The sequence below is a fragment of the Oryctolagus cuniculus genome, chromosome 7 (assembly GCF_964237555.1).
Source record: "Oryctolagus cuniculus chromosome 7, mOryCun1.1, whole genome shotgun sequence".
NCBI lineage: Eukaryota > Metazoa > Chordata > Mammalia > Lagomorpha > Leporidae > Oryctolagus > Oryctolagus cuniculus.
The window spans coordinates 163,720,366-163,737,323 of record NC_091438.1 but is presented as its reverse complement, the minus strand read 5'-3'; the positions used below and the strand labels follow the sequence as shown (position 1 = coordinate 163,737,323).

General features: G+C 65.5%; 1 protein-coding gene across 5 annotated transcripts in view; it reads left to right on the top strand.

Moving 5' to 3' along the window:
* The window catches only part of PRKCZ (protein kinase C zeta), an 83,793-nt gene that overhangs the window by 40,247 nt on the left and 26,588 nt on the right, over positions 1–16,958 (top strand). For all 5 annotated transcript variants that reach the window (XM_070076674.1, XM_070076675.1, XM_070076677.1 and 2 more), the window contains 1 exon segment: positions 16,569–16,654. In XM_070076674.1, coding sequence (XP_069932775.1) covers positions 16,569–16,654 — 86 coding nt within the window.

The window sequence follows — 16,958 nt, the reverse complement described above, 5'->3', positions numbered from 1 at the left end:
GGGTTGGGAGGGAGCTGAGGGTGCCGGGATCACCGGGCCGGCTGGGAAGGGAACCAGATCTCAGTCCCAGCTGAGAAGAGAGGAAGCCGCCAACGTCTCAACAAAGCAGGTCCTGGGCGCTGCCCCGCCCGTGTCCGTGAGCACCGGGCCCTGGCCCTGCCGCTCCGGCTCAGCCCCAGCTCCAGGACACAGAAACGCTGAGTGACAGGTTAGGGGCTGCGAGGGAGCCGCCCCACGGGGGCGCTCAGCTCCAGCTCAGAGCCCTGGCTGGGGAGAAGTGGGCAGTGCAGGGGCTGGGCCGACAGCGGCAGCTCCCTGGGAAAGCACCTGCTCCCTTGTGTGGACGCAGTGTGGACAGGTGTGGGCGGGCTCGAGTGTGATGATGTTGGTGTGTACATTGGCTGTGGATGGTGTGGGCAGGCAGAGCTGTGGACAGGTGTGGGTGGGTGTGGACAGGTGTGGGTGGGCTCAAGTGTTGGTGTGTACATTGGCTGTGGACGGGTGTGGGTGGGTGTGGACGGGTGTGGGAGGGCAGCGTTGTGGACGGGTGTGTGCAGGTAGGGGTGTGGTGGGTGGGGGCAAGCAGGGGTGTGGACCGGCGGGGGTGTGGACGGCTGTGGGCGGGCAGGAATGTGGGTGAGTGTATGCAGGTAGGGGTGTGGTGGGTGGGGGCAAGCAGGGGTGTGGACTGGTGGGGGTGTGGACGGGTGTGGGCGGGCAGGAGTGTGGGTGGATGTGTGCAGGTAGGGGTGTTGTGGGTGTGGGTGTGTGCAGGTAGGGGTGTGGACGGGTGTGGGTGGACAGGAGTGTGGGTGGGTGTGTGCAGGCAGGGGTGTGGTGGGTGTGGGTGTGTGCAGGTAGGGGTGTGGATGGCTGTGGGTGGGCAGGAGTGTGGGTGGGTGTGTGCAGGCAGGGGTGTGGTGGGTGGGGGCAAGCAGGGGTGTGGGCCGGCGGGGGTGTGGATGGCTGTGGGTGGGCAGGAGTGTGGGTGAGTGTATGCAGGTAGGGGTGTTGTGGGTGTGGGTGTGTGCAGGTAGGGGTGTGGATGGCTGTGGGCGGGCAGGAGTGTGGGTGGATGTGTGCAGGTAGGGGTGGTGTGAGTGTGTGCAGGTAGGGGTGTAGACGGCTGTGGGTGGGCAGGAGTGTGGACCGGCAGGGCTGTGGGTGGGTGTGGATGGCTGTGGACCGGCAGGGCTGTGGACGGGTGTGGGTGGACAGGAGTGTAGGTGGGTGTGTGCAGGCAGGGGTGTGGCGGGTGTGGGTGTGGGTGCCTGGAGTTGGGTGTGGACATCCATCTGCAGCTGCTGGCTGGTTTCTCGGACGCCCGCTGCCGCCTTGGGCTCCCACTTGGAACTGGCCTCTCTCTGGACACCCTGTCTGTCCCTGGGCAGAGCAGACCGTGCGTCTGGGACTGGACCCGCACCCACTTCTGCCAGGCTGCTGCCGAGGGCTGTCGGGGGGCAGCAAGCCCGCGGTCTCATGGGCAGCCCTGGCGCCCATCTCTCTAGGGTGGGGGGATTGGGTTGGGGGCTGCCTCTAGCGGGTGTCCCTGGGGTCGGCCATGTTGGGATGCTGGCACCGTCCCCGTGGGTGCCGCTCGTCTGTGCAGGGCTCCACTTCCGTGCCCATGGGGGTGGCAGAGAAGAGGGAGATGCCAGGGAGGACCCCCAGGGCTCCTGGGGCACCAGAGCTCCCGGTCCTGAGAGCAGCCGCCCGGGTGGGAGGGCGACCCCCCTGGTGGGGTGGCGGGCGGGCGGCGCCAGGGGCCGGGAGCCCCTGTTTTTCTCAGGAGTTCGTGGTCCGGGTCAGTCTTCACCCTTGGGTGCCCGCCTCAGGGAGTCCCCTTCCTTGGGGGCCGGGGCAGCCCCCTTGGCCCTCAGGCGCAGGTTCTTGTCTCTGACACACGGACGCACGCACGCATGAGACGCGGGAACAGCGGGAGCCCGCGCTGAAGTGGGGGTGCAGCCGTGGATGACGCCTGGTGCGGGGCGGGGGGTGCGGGTCCTCATGTGGGGGTGGGCTCTGGGGAGGGGGCGTGCCCATGCGGGGCTGGGTGTGCGGGTCCTCGTGTAGGGGTGGGTCCTCGTGTGGAGGCAGGCCCTGGCATGTGGGGCGGGTCCTGGTGTGGGGCGAGTCCTGGTGTTGGGGTGGGCCCTGGCATGTGGGGAGGGTCTTCAAGTGGGGGCAGGTCCTCGTGTGGGGGCGGGTCCTGGTGTTGGGGTGGGCCCTGGCATGTGAGGAGGGTCTTCAATTGGGGGCAGGTCCTGGTGTTGGGGTGGGCCCTGGCATGTGGGGAGGGTCTTCAATTGGGGGCAAGTCCTCGTGTGGGGCGGGTCCTGGGGTTGGGGTGGGCCCTGGCATGTGGGGAGGGTCTTCAAGTGGGGGCAGGTCCTGGTGTTGGGGTGGGCCCTGGCATGTGGGGAGGGTCTTCAAGTGGGGGCAGGTCCTCGTGTGGGGCGGGTCCTGGGGTTGGGGTGGGTCCTGGCATGTGGGGGCGGGTCCTGGCGTGGGGCGGGCCCTGGGCAGGCTCTGCTGGGAGCCGAGACCGCGGGTGCAGGTCATCCCCGCTGTGGTCTGGAGGCACAGATGCAGTGTCCGGGAACTTGGTGACTGCCCGTTTTCTGTCCTTTTGAGGCAGCCTGAGGGGTCACGGGGTCAGGTGCGTGATGGCAGTGGGAGTGACGGCCTGGGCGACACGGTGTTCCCGGCGGCGTGGCTACTGTGGTGATTCCTGGCTGGCAGCCCGGGGGAAGGCGGCCACGGTCCTGTCTCTGACCCCTGCCGTGTCCTTGCCTGGGGCAGGAGCGCCCCGCCCCCATCCTCGCTCTCAGGTGAGGGTGTGCCGGCCCTCTGCTCACTGCCGCCACCTTCCCCGCCCTGGCCGTCTCCCGCCCTCAGGCTCCACCCCCACCCCCTATAAAAAGCGCTGTCCTGGGCTCGCCCAGCTCTGCCCCTGCCCCTGCCCCTGTGACGGCTGCCACCCCCGGCTCGCCCTCCACAGCTCCTGAGCCCCTGCCGTGCCTGGGCCGCTGGGTTTGTGAGTCACCTGGGGCCACGTCCCCGCAGAGCCCCTGGGGGCACTTGTGTGCCCTGGTGTCCCGTCAGGCTGTTCACCTTTGCTTCCCGGACTGCTGGGTTCTGGGGTGACCCTGCCGGGTTCCTGGGCCCCGCCCACGGCACCTGCTGTCCTGGTGGAGCCCTCGTTTGCAGGTGGCAGCTCCCTGTGGCGGGCACGTGGTGGCCAGGGCAGTGGACCACGCCCTGTGCTGTCTTCTGCGTCCAGGGCAGAGTCCATTGCTCTCTACCCCTGTCTGTAGGAGGCGGTGACCAGGGCCCTGGGGGTGAAGGGGCAGTGACAGACCGTGGGAGGAGGCCCGTGGACCCATGAGGGCCGAGCCTTCCTCACGGTCACCTGTTCAGGAAAGGAGGAAGACAACGGCCTGGGAGGTGTCTGCCCGAGGCCTCCTGTGGGTCCCCAGACCCTGGCCCGGCTGCACCTCCCAGCCCAGAACCTCACTCACCCAGACACGGCCATCCTGGCACTGGATGACCACGGGAGGCAGAGCTGAGGACTTCAGGCCTGGACCCCTGGGGCCAGCTTGGCCACCAGCCCAGGCAGCGCTCGCTGCTTCTGTCACCTGGAGCTGGGAGCTGGGCTGGTGGGGCCGCCGTGTCCTCCTCAGCCCCTCCAGGGACAGAGCTGCAGCTCGGAAGCCACCGACCCCTCCCAGCATCCCCTCTGTGCCTGTGGTGACCTCTGGGAAGCGAGGGTCAGGCCTGCAGCCAAGCAGCAGGACAGACAGCTGCCTGCACTCGCCGTGCACTGGACCCTCCATGCCCCGGACGCTGCCGCTGATATCAGGGCCCGAGCTCGGGGAGAGGCCAGGCAGACCTGGCCAGCGGAGGACCTGGGGGGCGCAGCAGGTCCTCTTCTCCAGGGCACGGTCCCTGGTGACGCACAGGCAGGACGGCGCATGAGGGACTGCAGGGCTATGTAATGCCCCGTGGGTGCAGCTGAGTTTTTTAAAGTAGGGAGAGGTTCTTAGCTTAACTCTGGGAACGTGAACATGAAGTGTGCGGATTTTAACCCGGTGATCAGCCGCAGAGCGTCCTCCACGCGGGGTGGACCAGGCAGTCAGCGCTGTGCCCAGCCCCTGGGGGTGACTCGGACGCCCCCACTCTTGCCCTTGAGCCTCTGGTTGCTCTGATGGGGGGAGGGGTGCCGATGTGGCCCGGGGCTGCTGGCTGGTGTCCCTTGGTTCTGCACCATCACAGCAGAACTTGAGGGTCCAACGTGAGTGATAGAGAACCCCCCAGCTGCTGCTCCCACAGAGATCTCCTCTTTAAATTGTTTTTAGGGGCCAGCGCTGTGGCACAGCGGGTTAACGCCCTGGCCTAAAGCGCCAGCATCCCATATGGGCGCTGGTTCAAGACCTGGCTGTTCCATTTCCGATCCAGCTCCCTGCTATGGCCTGGGAAAGCAGTAGAAGATGCCCAAGTGCTTGGCCCCTGCACCCACATGGGAGACCAGGATGAGCTCCTGGCTCCTGGCTTCGGATCGGTGCAGTTCCAGCCATTGTGGCCACCTGGGGAGTGAACCAGCTGTAGAAGGCCTCTCTCTCTCTCTGCTTCTCCTCTCTCTGTGTAATTCTGACTTTCAAATAAATAAATAAATCTTTTTTTTTTTTTTTTGACAGGCAGAGTGGACAGTGAGAGAGAGAGACAGAGAGAAAGGTCTTCCTTTGCCGTTGGTTCACCCTCCAATGGCCGCCGCGGCCGGCGCACCGTGCTGATCCGATGGCAGGAGCCAGGTGCTTTTCCTGGTCTCCCATGGGGTGCAGGGCCCAAGCACTTGGGCATCCTCCACTGTACTCCCGGGCCACAGCAGAGAGCTGGCCTGGAAGAGGGGCAACCGGGACTGAATCTAGTGCCCTGACCGGGACTAGAACCCGGTGTGCCGGCGCCACAAGGTGGAGGATTAGCCTAGTGAGCCGCGGCGCCGGCCATAAATAAATCTTAAAAAATAAATTTAAAAAACTGTATGGAAAGGCAGAGCAACAGAGAGAGAGAGAGATGGATCTTCGACCCGCTGGGTCACCCCCCAGATGCCTGCAGCAGCCAGGAGCCTGGCGCTCCATCCGCATCTCCCACCGGGGTGGCAGGGACACAGTATTTGGGCCACCGTCTGCTGCCTCCTGGGGCGCACGTGAGCAGGGAGCTGAGTGCCCTGGTGTGGGATGTGGGTGTCCCAAGCCATGGCTGGACCCCTGTGCTACACCCCGCGCCCGTGCTCCCCGTTTAGGTGGTGCCCCTTGTTCCCCTTGACCCCCCGAGGCGTCCACTGCCACGGACCTGTCAGCACTGGCACAGCCTGGGGGTCTGTCGGAGCCTCCGGCTGGCGCCACATTCCCGGGGCCTGGAAGCTGCTTGGTGCCCCGTTACCAGTGGGCGGTGCCACCTGCCTCCTGGGCTGTCGGAGGCGATAGACGGGGAGTTGCAGGGCGTGCCGGCGGGGGAGGTGCCCACGTGCCCCTGGAGCCCCTCGTCCACTGCTCTCTCTGCGGGCATCCAGGGCACCCGCGGCCACGAGGCTGGGCCCCGCGCAAGGCAGCCCCGCCCCCAAGTGCCCCTGTGAGTGGGCAGACTCGTCCACGTGCAGACCAGCTGAAGGCCACGTGTGCCTCATGGAAGTGGCCACCACAGGGGGGCCAGGACGCAGGCCTGGGAGACTCGGGAGCCCTCAGAGCGGGAGGCCCTGGGGGCGCCCCCGGCCCCCGTGAGTCGTGCGCTGAGCCATTCGGGCATCGCGTCGGTGAAATGCTGGTGTGACCTGCTTCTGTTAGAGTTAAGTGGGACATCGCTTGTCCCCGTCGGCCTAGCCGGGTCACTTGCGAGGGACAGGTCTGGACCTGGCCTGAGAGCCACAGGTGTTCTCACCTCCCAGGAGAGCGGACGGCGGCCAGGTTGGCGGGCGCCTGCCCAGCCCTCACCCCCAAGTGCTCACGGGCTGACCTTCCCTGTGAGTCAGCCCGCAGTGTGCCGCGCGGGAGACACCCACGTGCCCGTCCGCAGCAATGGGAGCTGGAAGCAAGCGGGTGCTTATTGCAAAGCACGGAGCAACAGGCTGGTGGCCACCACTGTGTCCCAGCTCCCCCGAGGGGTCGAGGGGCCGAGGGGTTGGGGTGAAGGCTCCTAGGGACAGAAGTGGGGGTCGGGAGGCATGTGTTTGGCTCGTGGGCGGGCCCCTGGCTGGTGCACTGTGCCCATGGCCCTCTGATTGGCTGGTGATGCTGTCCCTTAGGGAATGTTGATGATGGCAGAGGGGGTGCAGGCACAAGTGGCTACTGCTTGCCCAGAGTTTTGACTGGACACTAAGATGTTGCCAGCAGGGGCGAGGAACAGCCTGTCTGGTGATCTGGATCCCCGAGGGGATGGCTGCCCTGGTTCTGCAGGCTGGAGGCTGAGACCAGGACCCACCAGTGGCCACGGTCCAGGGCTTGGTTCCACGGTGAGGGGCTTTGTGTGCCTTGGGGCTGAGCCTGTAGGGAGCTGTCCGCGGCCTCGCACGGTCCCTGCGTCTCTGTGGGAACCGTTCCCAGGGTTGGTTTCCTTCATTTGTGTAGAGAAACGTGATTGTCTCACGTTGAGCTCGGCGGCCTGGGCGCCCACCTGCTGATCCTCTCATGGACTCCTGTGGTTCCCCGAAAGCCTCGGTACTTCCTGGCAGTGGCCGCCTTCCCCTGGCTGTCGCCCTGTTTCCTGGACACTGTTAGTTTTCCAGAATCGCGTGGCATAGAAGTGGTGAGGGCCGTGTCCCGTGTGCCTGGCTTAGGGGAAGTTCCAGATTTTGTGTGCTTTCCTCTTGCAAATCCCATCACCAAATTCAGGGGCCCTGCTCCGCCCCCGCTCAGAAGCGTTCGCCGTGCGTGGTTGGAGGTCACCGGGCGCCGCCTCGTCCTGTGGCCGGGAAGACGGGCGCTCTGGCCGGCCCTGCCTGACTGGCTCGGGCTCGAATCTGCTGCTCTGCGTCTGATACGGCTGCAGCCGCTGGCTGGCGAGGCTGGCGAGGCTCCCTGTGCCGTGATGGTGCGGTCGAGAGGCGCTGGCCCGGGAGCAGCACCGAGCTTGTTTCTCGTAAACGCAAGGTGCTGTGATGGTGGATGTCTGACTTTTTTAAAGATTAATTTATCTACTTGAAAGACAGAGTTGGGGTGGGGGAGGGAGGGAGGGAGGGAGAGAGAGAGAGAGAGAGAGAGAGAGAGATCGATCCTGCATCCGCTGGTTCACTCCCCAAATGGCCGCAACAGCTGGAGTTGGGCCAGACTGAAGCCAGGGGCCAGGAGCTTCTGCCGGGTCTCCCACACAGGTGCAGGGGCCCAAGCATCTTCCGGTGCTTTGTCAGGGAGCTGGCTAGGAAGTGGAGCCGGGACTCATGTGGGCTGCCAGCACCGCAGGCGGCGGCAGCACCGGCCCCGGTTAGTAGCTTGTTTACTTTGTGAGCGTCTCCCTTCAGCATGGTTCCCTTAAAATAGCATCGGACTCCGCGCTCCACCTTTATTAAGTTGTGTCTTCGAGGATTTTAAAAATCTCAGTTGTTATATTTGCACACTTCAAAATAGATGCGATTAAACACATGAAGAAACAGGAGCAGGAATCAATAGAATAATTAGCAAAGCCAAAAAAGTTGGTTATTTGAAAAGATAAATGTGATCAGTGTCTAGCAAGACTGATACAGAGGGAAGGGAACAGAGATGACCGAGAGCAGAGTGAGGCCGCACGCTGGGGCAGCAGCCAGGTTCCAGACGGGTGCCGCGGCTCCCACAGCCCGTCAGAGACCCAGGTGAGCTCCTGGCTCCGGGCTTCAGCCTGGCCCAGCCGTGGTTCTTGTGGCTGTTTGGGGAGTGACCCAGTGGATGAAGACCTGGCTGTCTCTCTGCTGGGCCAGGCCGGAAGCCGGAGCCTGGAGCCAGTCCAGCTCTCATGTGGGTGCAGGGGCCCAGGCACCTGGGCCATCATCCGCGCCTGCCCCGGGCACAGTAACAGGGAGCTGGATCGGAAGTGCCCAGCAGGGATGTGGGGATCCAGGCCGGTGGCTTAGCCCCCGTGCCACGATGTCGGCAGGGCTCCTGTCCTCAGTAGCCTGGTCCTTTGCGTTCTTCGGGTCTGGTTAGCTGTTCTGCTCGTTGTTCGTGGAGATGGATGAAACCCTCGACTTCTCCAGCGTGCACGAGGCTGAGTCGTTGCCTGTCGGCGGCTGCTGGGCCGCGTCCTGCGGTGCCGTGGCCGTGGGCCGAGCGGCGTCCTCTGTGATCTCGACAGGTGCCTTTTTACCTTTTGGTTGTGATGCTCAGAGGACGTACTCCGTATGCTCCAGCCTTCTTTTTAATTTTTCAAGTATTTGTTCCTTTTATTTATTTGAAAGGCAGAGAGTGAGACAGAGACAGACGGATCTCCCCTCCGCGGTTCACTCTTCCGATGCCCACAGCAGCCGGATTCAGGGATCTGAAACTCGTTCCTGCCCCCACGTGGGCGGCAGGGACCTCGCCTGCTGCCTCCCAGTGTGCACATGAGCAGGAAGCCGGGATCCAGAGCGGGGCAGCTCACGAACCCAGGCACCTCCCCGCAGGTGTCTGAGCCACTCTCCAAACGCCCGCCCCGCTGGGCTCCGGTGCGTTCCGCGAGCCGGCGCTCTCTGGCTGCGTCACTGCCCGCCAGGTGCCCGGTGCACACTGTCGGGCACGGGGTTCTGACTGGGCGTGGCTGAGTCTTGCACGGATCTTTTTCTGTCTTTTCCTTTTGGGTCTGCCCCTGGCACCAGTTACTGAGTGAGATATGTTAACTGTCTGCAACCTTGAGGATTGTGGATTTCTCCTTGGATTGTTGAGGTTTTCCTCGCGTGTTCCGTGTTGGGTGAACAGTTTGGTGTTGCTGCCTCTTGATGGGACGCCTTTGTGTTGCTCTGTGGAGTGAGAAGCGTCACAGGTGCTTCTAGATGTAGGATGAGGTCACCTCCTGGCCTCACACCCTGGCTGGGCGGCACGGTCATCACGGCCCAGGCCCAGGATTGCTGAGGAGAGAGGACCTCACGCTGCTGCCTGGGGAAGGATTGGATTCAGATGATTTCCACTGAGGACGTTTTATTTTCTCACCATCGTGAGGTCAGAAAACCGCAAAGTCCAACCACCGCCATGTGGGGGGCGCTGTGCCATCGTGTCCTCTCCCTCCTGTGGGTGAAGGTGCAGGTGCACCGTGTGTGTGTGCAGTGGGGGCTGTGCCGTCACGTGGTGCAGGTGCACCGTGTGTGTGTGCAGTGGGGGCTGTGCCGTCACGTGGGTGCAGGTGCACCGTGTGTGTGTGTGCAGTGGGGGCTGTGCCGTCACGTGGGTGCAGGTGCATGTGCACCGTGTGTGTGTGTGCAGTGGGGGCTGTGCCGTCACGTGGGTGCAGGTGCACCGTGTGTGTGTGTGTGCAGTGGGGGCTGTGCCGTCACGTGGGTGCAGGTGCAGGTGCACCGTGTGTGTGTGCAGTGGGGGCTGTGCCGTCACGTGGGTGCAGGTGCACCGTGTGTGTGTGCAGTGGGGGCTGTGCCATCACGTGGGTGCAGGTGCAGGTGCACCGTGTGTGTGTGTGCAGTGGGGGCTGTGCCGTCACGTGGGTGCAGGTGCACCGTGTGTGTGTGTGTGCAGTGGGGGCTGTGCCGTCACGTGGGTGCAGGTGCACCGTGTGTGTGTGTGTGCAGTGGGGGCTGTGCCGTCACGTGGTGCAGGTGCACCGTGTGTGTGTGTGCAGTGGGGGCTGTGCCGTCACGTGGGTGCAGGTGCACCGTGTGTGTGTGTGCAGTGGGGGCTGTGCCGTCACGTGGTGCAGGTGCACCGTGTGTGTGTGCAGTGGGGGCTGTGCCGTCACGTGGGTGCAGGTGCACCGTGTGTGTGTGCAGTGGGGGCTGTGCCATCACGTGGGTGCAGGTGCAGGTGCACCGTGTGTGTGTGTGCAGTGGGGGCTGTGCCGTCATGTGGGTGCAGGTGCACCGTGTGTGTGTGCAGTGGGGGCTGTGCCGTCACGTGGGTGCAGGTGCACCGTGTGTGTGTGCAGTGGGGGCTGTGCCATCACGTGGGTGCAGGTGCAGGTGCACCGTGTGTGTGTGTGCAGTGGGGGCTGTGCCGTCACGTGGGTGCAGGTGCACCGTGTGTGTGTGTGTGCAGTGGGGGCTGTGCCGTCACGTGGGTGCAGGTGCACCGTGTGTGTGTGTGTGCAGTGGGGGCTGTGCCGTCATGTGGGTGCAGGTGCACCGTGTGTGCAGTGGGGGCTGTGCATTCCTGTGGCCTTTTCCTCTCAGCCCCCCAGCATCTGTGGGGTGGGCTCCAGGGCCCCCCTAGATACCGGAGCCCACGGGTGCAGCAGCTCCTCGTGCAGAGGTGCCTGCGTAGCCTTGCGTGCCCGTGTAGCCCGTGATGATTCTAGTGACGACTAGATGCTGTGAGAGGTTACAGGCAGCGATTCCCTGTGCTGCTGGGCGATGGTGACAAGGCGAAAGCCTGGCCTTCAGGCACAGCCGCTGAGTCAGGCTGAATTCTACAGCACAGGGCACCAGCAGTGCAGCTTGTGTTAGGGAGTTCTTCTCTGAAGCGGTAGAATCCCTGCTGCAGAGCTGTGCACCCCACAGCCCGGGTGTGCCGTGTGCGTCTCTGGGCCGTGCTCCGGACTCGGCAGAAGTCTGTTCTCCCCCGCTGGGGCAGAGCCGTCAGTCGGTTCTCGTGCGGAGCTGGCCGCCGCGCCACACTTCGACTCCGTCACGTTTCCCTAGCCCGTCCTTCCTTCTCCCTCCGTCCCTTCCGGGTTGGTCGGGTGTTCTATCACGTGTTCTCTCTCAAGCGCCTTCAGAAAGCCCTGAACAGCTGCCTTGGAAACGACGCAGCCCTGCCCCCACCCGGGCTGCTCCTCCTCCGGCCTGCGGCGCTGGCGTGGCCGGCGTGGGCAGAGCTGCAGGCCCCTGCCAGGGCGCCGCTGAGGTGTCACGTTTGCTCCCCCCTTCTGCCCCTTGGGTCCCTGCTGGGGGGCTCCATCCCCCACCCAGGTCCCTGTCGCTGCCCCAGCACCTGGGACAGCACCAGTGGCTGGAGTGGCCCGGGGTGGAGGGAATAACCCAGATCCCGTTCACTGAGCCCCCGGGAGCCCCGAGCGAGTGCTGGGCATCAGGTGTGCCCGGGGTTGAAGGGGCAGGCCAGCAGGCTGAGCCAGGCAAATGGGGTGACCCTCCTGAGCCCCCGACGGCAGTGGCTAGAGGTCGGGGGGACAGTGCATGTGGTCTGGGAGCCTCTGGTGGGACGCGTGGCCAGTTGAGAGCTGAGCCCTGCCCTGCGGTCAGCCGCTGCAACCCTGGCCCATTCCCTGGGGGTGGCCGCCTGAGAGTGCCCCACGCCCCCACACCCAGGCGTCGGTTCCTCACCGAGGGTTTTGTGTCAGGTGTGCTCAGTGTGAGCTGGTGTGAGCTGCCTGCAGGAAACCGGCAGGAGACGGGCAGGCCCCGCCCTCCCAGGGCCTAGAGTCTGGTGGACATCAGTGGTGGGAGGGGGGAACCCAGCTGAGAGGCGGCAGCTGCCCCTCTGTGGGCGCCCTGGGCCTGAGGGCCCCCCGTCCTCTGACTGCCAAAGGGGGTCAGGTGTCCTAGGGGCTGGCCTTGCGGGCTGACCCGTGTGGACCCCATGGGGCTCCACGGCCAACCTGCGCCCTTTTCCGGTGCTGGGCCCGCGTTGTGGCAGGGTCGTGCCCTGCTGCAGGGGACCTGGCGGCCCCGCCCCACGCTTGCTTCCGGATCTGGGGCTGCCATGGTTTGTTCACAGCCTGTTGCAGAGCTGAGTTTTTGAAAATGTGTTTTATTCGCTTGTCAGAGTGCCGCGTCGCCATGGAAACCAGCTCGTTAGCATGCCTGCGCCCAGCCTAATTATAGAAATTCAAAGGCAGGCAGAGAGCTCCTGGGGGTTGTGGGAGTTAGGGAAGAAAAGGAGGAGCAGCCCACGCCCTCCTGATGGCAGCGCCAGGCTGTCAGGCTGAACCCAGCCTCCTCCTCCCTAACCAGCCTCCACCTCCTAACCCCACCTCCACCTCCCTAACCCCGCCTCCTCCTCCCTAACCCCGCCTCCTCCACCTCCCTGACCCAGCCTCCACCTCCCAGACCCAGCCTCCCCCTCCTCCCTGACCCAGCTTCCTCCTCCCTAACCAGCCTCCTCCTCCCTAGCCCCGCCTCCACCTCCCTAACCCCGCCTCCACCTCCCTAACCCAGCCTCCTCCTCCCTAACCCCGCCTCCACCTCCCTAACCCAGCCTCCTCCTCCCTAACCCAGCCTCCTCCTCCCAACCCAGCCTCCTCCTCCCTGACCCAGCTTCCTCCTCCCTAACCCAGCTTCCTCCTCCCTAACCCCGCCTCCACCTCCCTAACCCAGCTTCCTCCTCCCTAACCCCGCCTCCTCCTCCCTAACCCAGCTTCCTCCTCCCTAACCCCGCCTCCTCCTCCCTAACCCAGCCTCCTCCTCCCTAACCCAGCCTCCTCCTCCCTAACCCAGCCTCCACCTCCCTAACCCCACCTCCACCTCCCTAACCCCGCCTCCTCCTCCCTAACCCCGCCTCCTCCTCCTCCCTAACCCAGCCTCCCCCTCCTCCCAGACCCAGCCTCCCCCTCCTCCCTAACCAGCCTCCTCCTCCCTAGCTCCGCCTCCTCCTCCCTAACCCCGCCTCCACCTAACCCTGCCTCCACCTCCCTGACCCCGCCTCCACCTCCCTGACCCAGCCTCCCCCTCCTCCCTGACCCAGCCTCCCCCTCCTCCCTAACCCCGCCTCCTCCTCCCTGACTCAGCCTCCTCCTCCTCCCTGACCCAGCCTCCCCCTCCTCCCTGACCCAGCCTCCCCCTCCTCCCTGACCCAGCCTCCCCCTCCCTAACCCAGCCTCCTCCTCCCTGACCCAGCCTCCCCCTCCTCCCTGACCCAGCCTCCCCCTCCCTAACCCAGCCTCCTCCTCCCTGACCCAGCCTCCCCCTCCTCCCTGACCCAGCCTCCCCCTCCTCCCTGACCCAGCCTCCCCCTCCCTAACCCAGCCTCCTCCTCCCTGACCCAGCCTCCCCCTCCTCCCTGACCCAGCCTCCCCCTCCTCCCTAACCCCGCCTCCTCCTCCCTGACTCAGCCTCCTCCTCCTCCCTGACCCAGCCTCCCCCTCCTCCCTGACCCAGCCTCCCCCTCCTCCCTGACCCAGCCTCCCCCCCCTCCCTGACCCAGCCTCCCCCTCCTCCCTGACCCAGCCTCCCCCCCCTCCCTGACCTAGCCTCCCCCCCCTCCCTGACCCAGCCCTGCGCGTGCCCCAGCCAGTGTGAGGTCCTGGCTGCCCAGCGGCCAGCACGCAGCGTCTGCCCCACAGGGGAAGCCGAGCTTCTCCAAGTCTCCTGCCTGGAGAGGAGCGAGGTGACCATGCAGGTGGCCCGGTCTCTGCCGCCCAGGAACAGGCCGTCATCCCCCCAGTCTGGGTCCCCTCGGCCTGCAGGGTGGGGCAGTGCTCGGTATGCACCCCTCCCGTCCTCGCGACCCAGGGCCCAGGGAGCCGTGGGGCTCTGTGCCTGCAGCGTGCCGAGGGAGCCGTAGAATCTTGGTGGCAGCATGGTGTGGTGTGGACTTTTCAAGGAGGTGCTCGGGTCAGAGCGGGCGGAGGAGGCCACGGCCAGGCCCAGTGTGAGGGGCACCAGGCGGGCCCGACGGGGGTGGGGGACATCCTGCCAGTGCCCGGGTGCTCTCCCCGGGACGCACGGTCAGCCGCAGCGACATCAGCCGGTGTGAGTGGCAGCTGACGGCAGCAGTGTGGGCCTGTGTTCCCTTTCCTGTTTTAGCACAAACCTGAGACCTAAAGCTGCTGTGAGAGTCAGTTATCAAAGAAGAAAGCTGGGGGCTGAGGTTTGACCCGAGACGCCCACCACCCCGTCAGAGGGCCCGGGCTGGGCTCCCGGCTGCCTGCTGACGCAGCTGGGTCCCTGGGTGACGTCCCACCTCCCGGCTTCAGCCTGGCCCAGCCCCAGCTGCTGCAGGCGCCTGGGAGCGACCCCGTGCGTGCATGAGCCCCTCTGTCTCTTTGCCTTTCGAATGAAATGAAAATAAATTACCCAAAGACACGAAGCAGCGCGCCACGACGGAGGCCTTCGCCGCCATCAAGCAGGGCTGGGACCTGACCCAGACCAGAGCCCCCCCCCCCCCCCCCCCCCCGTCCTGAACGCGGCGTAGGCTGCTCCTCTGCCGGAGCGGGTTCCTGATCGCCAGGCCTGAAGTGATGCGCCGCTGATTTTGCTTGCTGTTTAGCTCCCTGACGGGGGCACTGGCTTACAGGACCCCAGGATTTGCCTGTGGACGTCGGGAGGCCCCCTGAGCTGCCTGTGGCTGGACGCAGGCCACGTGGTGGACAGTGCTCCCTCGGACACCACATTGGCTGTTTGTCCATCTTCTCCTCTGTGGGCTGCGGGATCTTCAAATGTTCTAGAATGTTCCCTGGGCCCCTTTGGTTTCAGGGCACAGAAGCTGGGGGACACGACTGAGCCACTGTTCCCTCCACAGATGAGCCAGGTTCCCAGGGCGCCCCTCCTCGGCAGCCTGGGGCTGCGGGCATGGCCTTGTGCTGTCCCCCAGGCGTCCATCTGTCCTCTGGGAGGTGCCTTGTTCTCACCGTTCCACTCCAGGTTGACAGATGTCCATCAGGGTCCTGAGCCACTGGGCCTTTCTCGGCCGTGTGTGGGTGTCTCCTGCTGGCGGGTGCTCGGGTCTCCCTGGCCCCTTCCTGGCTCGTGCTGTGTGTGTCTGTGTGGTTACCACCCCGCCCTTCCCGCTGAGCTCTGGCCGCTTCTGTCTGAAGGGACGTGTGCTCAGGGTGCGGCCCCCGGGTTGCAAGTGCCTGACTGCGGGTGCAGGGGCGCCAGTCTGTGGCGTCAGGACCCCCCCGCACGGCCTCGCTGAGCTTCGTTCCCAGGCCCCTTCCCAGGTGCAGCCCCGGGGCCAGGCGCGGGGACCCCGCTGGCTGCACTGTGACCAACTTGAAGGACACCAGGCAGGTGCATCTCGTTTTATTTTTTGGTTGTTTATTGTTTTTATTTGTTTGAAAGAGAGCCCAACAGAGAAAGAAAGAGACACAGAATGAGATCTTCCACCTGCTGGGTCACTTCCCAAGTGGCCGCCAACAGCAGGGGCTGGGCCAGGCAAGAGCCAGGAGCCAGGAGCTCCATCCAGGCTCCCAAGGGGGTGGCAGGGACCCAGGTACTTGAACCATCATCCGCTGCCTCCTGGGGTGCATTGGCAGGAAGCTGGTTGGAGGCAGGGTTGGGATTCAGCCCCCGCGCTCCTGATGGGATGTGGGCTCCCAGGCGGCTGTCAGTCAGCGGCACCACAGCACCCACCCCCGGGGGCGGCTTTCAGGCTTGGACATGGCACTGGGTCCCGGTGTGGCCCCCCGGGGCTGCGTTTCTCCCTGTCCCAGTCCCTCCGTGCCCTTTGCCCTTTCTACTCCGGGATGGGGGTCTTGGGGGTGTTGTGAAGGCTGAGGGACAGTCAGGACCACAGCCATGGAGGCAGGGACCGCTGGGCTGAGCCACGTGGGGCTCACGGGTGCCCTCAGAGCCGAGGGGCATTCGGACCAGGGTTGCTGCCGCTCCTGTTGCTGGGGGGGGGGGGCTGGCCCCGGCCCCGCTGCAGCCGGGGTGGCCTGTCCGTGGTGGGGAGCCTTGGGACCCTGGTGACGCCCGGGCCTCTGCCAAACCCCAAGCCACGTGCAGGGCCGCGGCAGCCGGTGCCAGCAGGGCTGGGTGCGAGGAGAGGAGCAGGTTCTGCAGCCGCCCTGCCCGACGGCAGCAGGTTCCAGGCGCTGGTGATTCGCCTGCTGTAAAGACGTTCCGTTAGAGTTTCCATTCCAGTGTGTTCCCGGCACCTCCACCGGGCTCATGAAAGTCGCCTTTTATGAAAGCACAAAGCGCACCATTGTGCACCGCGCTTCCGAAGTCTGGTGTTGCCTGGGTCCGTGTCAGCGCCGTGGGGCCGCCGGGCGCGCCCGCGGTTCAGCCCGGGTCCCGCTCGGGCGGTTTCGGGGAGCCCGCGCTGCTGACCGCGAGTGTGACCATGGGTGCTCCGACGGCCTGGTCGTCCTGCCCCGAGATCTGCCAGGGCCACGGGAGCCCTGGCCGGGAGCCCTGAGGCCTGGCGCCTCCCGGCCCCGGGTGAGTTGTGGCGATGCGGCCGGTGGCTTCAGGCTGGCCGAGGGCCCCGGGCCGGGCTCCCCGCTCCGACGCCTCAGCCCTCCGGGAGAAAGGGCCTGGTTTGTCCCGAGGGAAGGAGTGAGGGCAGAAAGGGAGGCGGGGGCCGCCGGCCTCGCGTGGGTCCGTACCTGCTCACCGTGGCTGAGACGACAGGAGAGTCGTGTGAGGAGGAGAGAGCCCCCTGCCCGGTCCTGTCACTTCAGCTCCCGCTCCCCTCGCCCGAGGGGGCGTGGCCTGTCCCCGGCAGGGCCCGCTGGGGCTGCGATGTTGTCTCCTTACCCCTTCCTCACTCCCTTCCCAGAATCCATCTACCGCCGCGGAGCCAGAAGATGGAGGAAGCTGTACCGTGCCAACGGCCATCTCTTCCAAGCCAAGCGCTTTAACAGGGTGAGTGCCCAGCCCGGGGCCCCGCCTCTGTGGGCTCCCCCCGCCCCCGGGGAAGGGGACAGCGCTGCCTGCCCAGGGCTGTGGGCTCCTTCCAGACACGCGGGAGCCCCCGGGGGCTTCCCCCGACCAGTGCCATGTGCATCCCGGCGTCCCCTGCTGCCCGGGTGTCCTAATCCTCCACCTGGGCCCAGCCTGCTTGTGTGGGGGGAGGGACTAGGGTGCTGGACACGTGGCGCCTGCCAGCGTGTTCTTAGCTGCACACGGGGTCTCCCATGAGCCCTGGAGGCGCCGGCCCCCGTCCTCC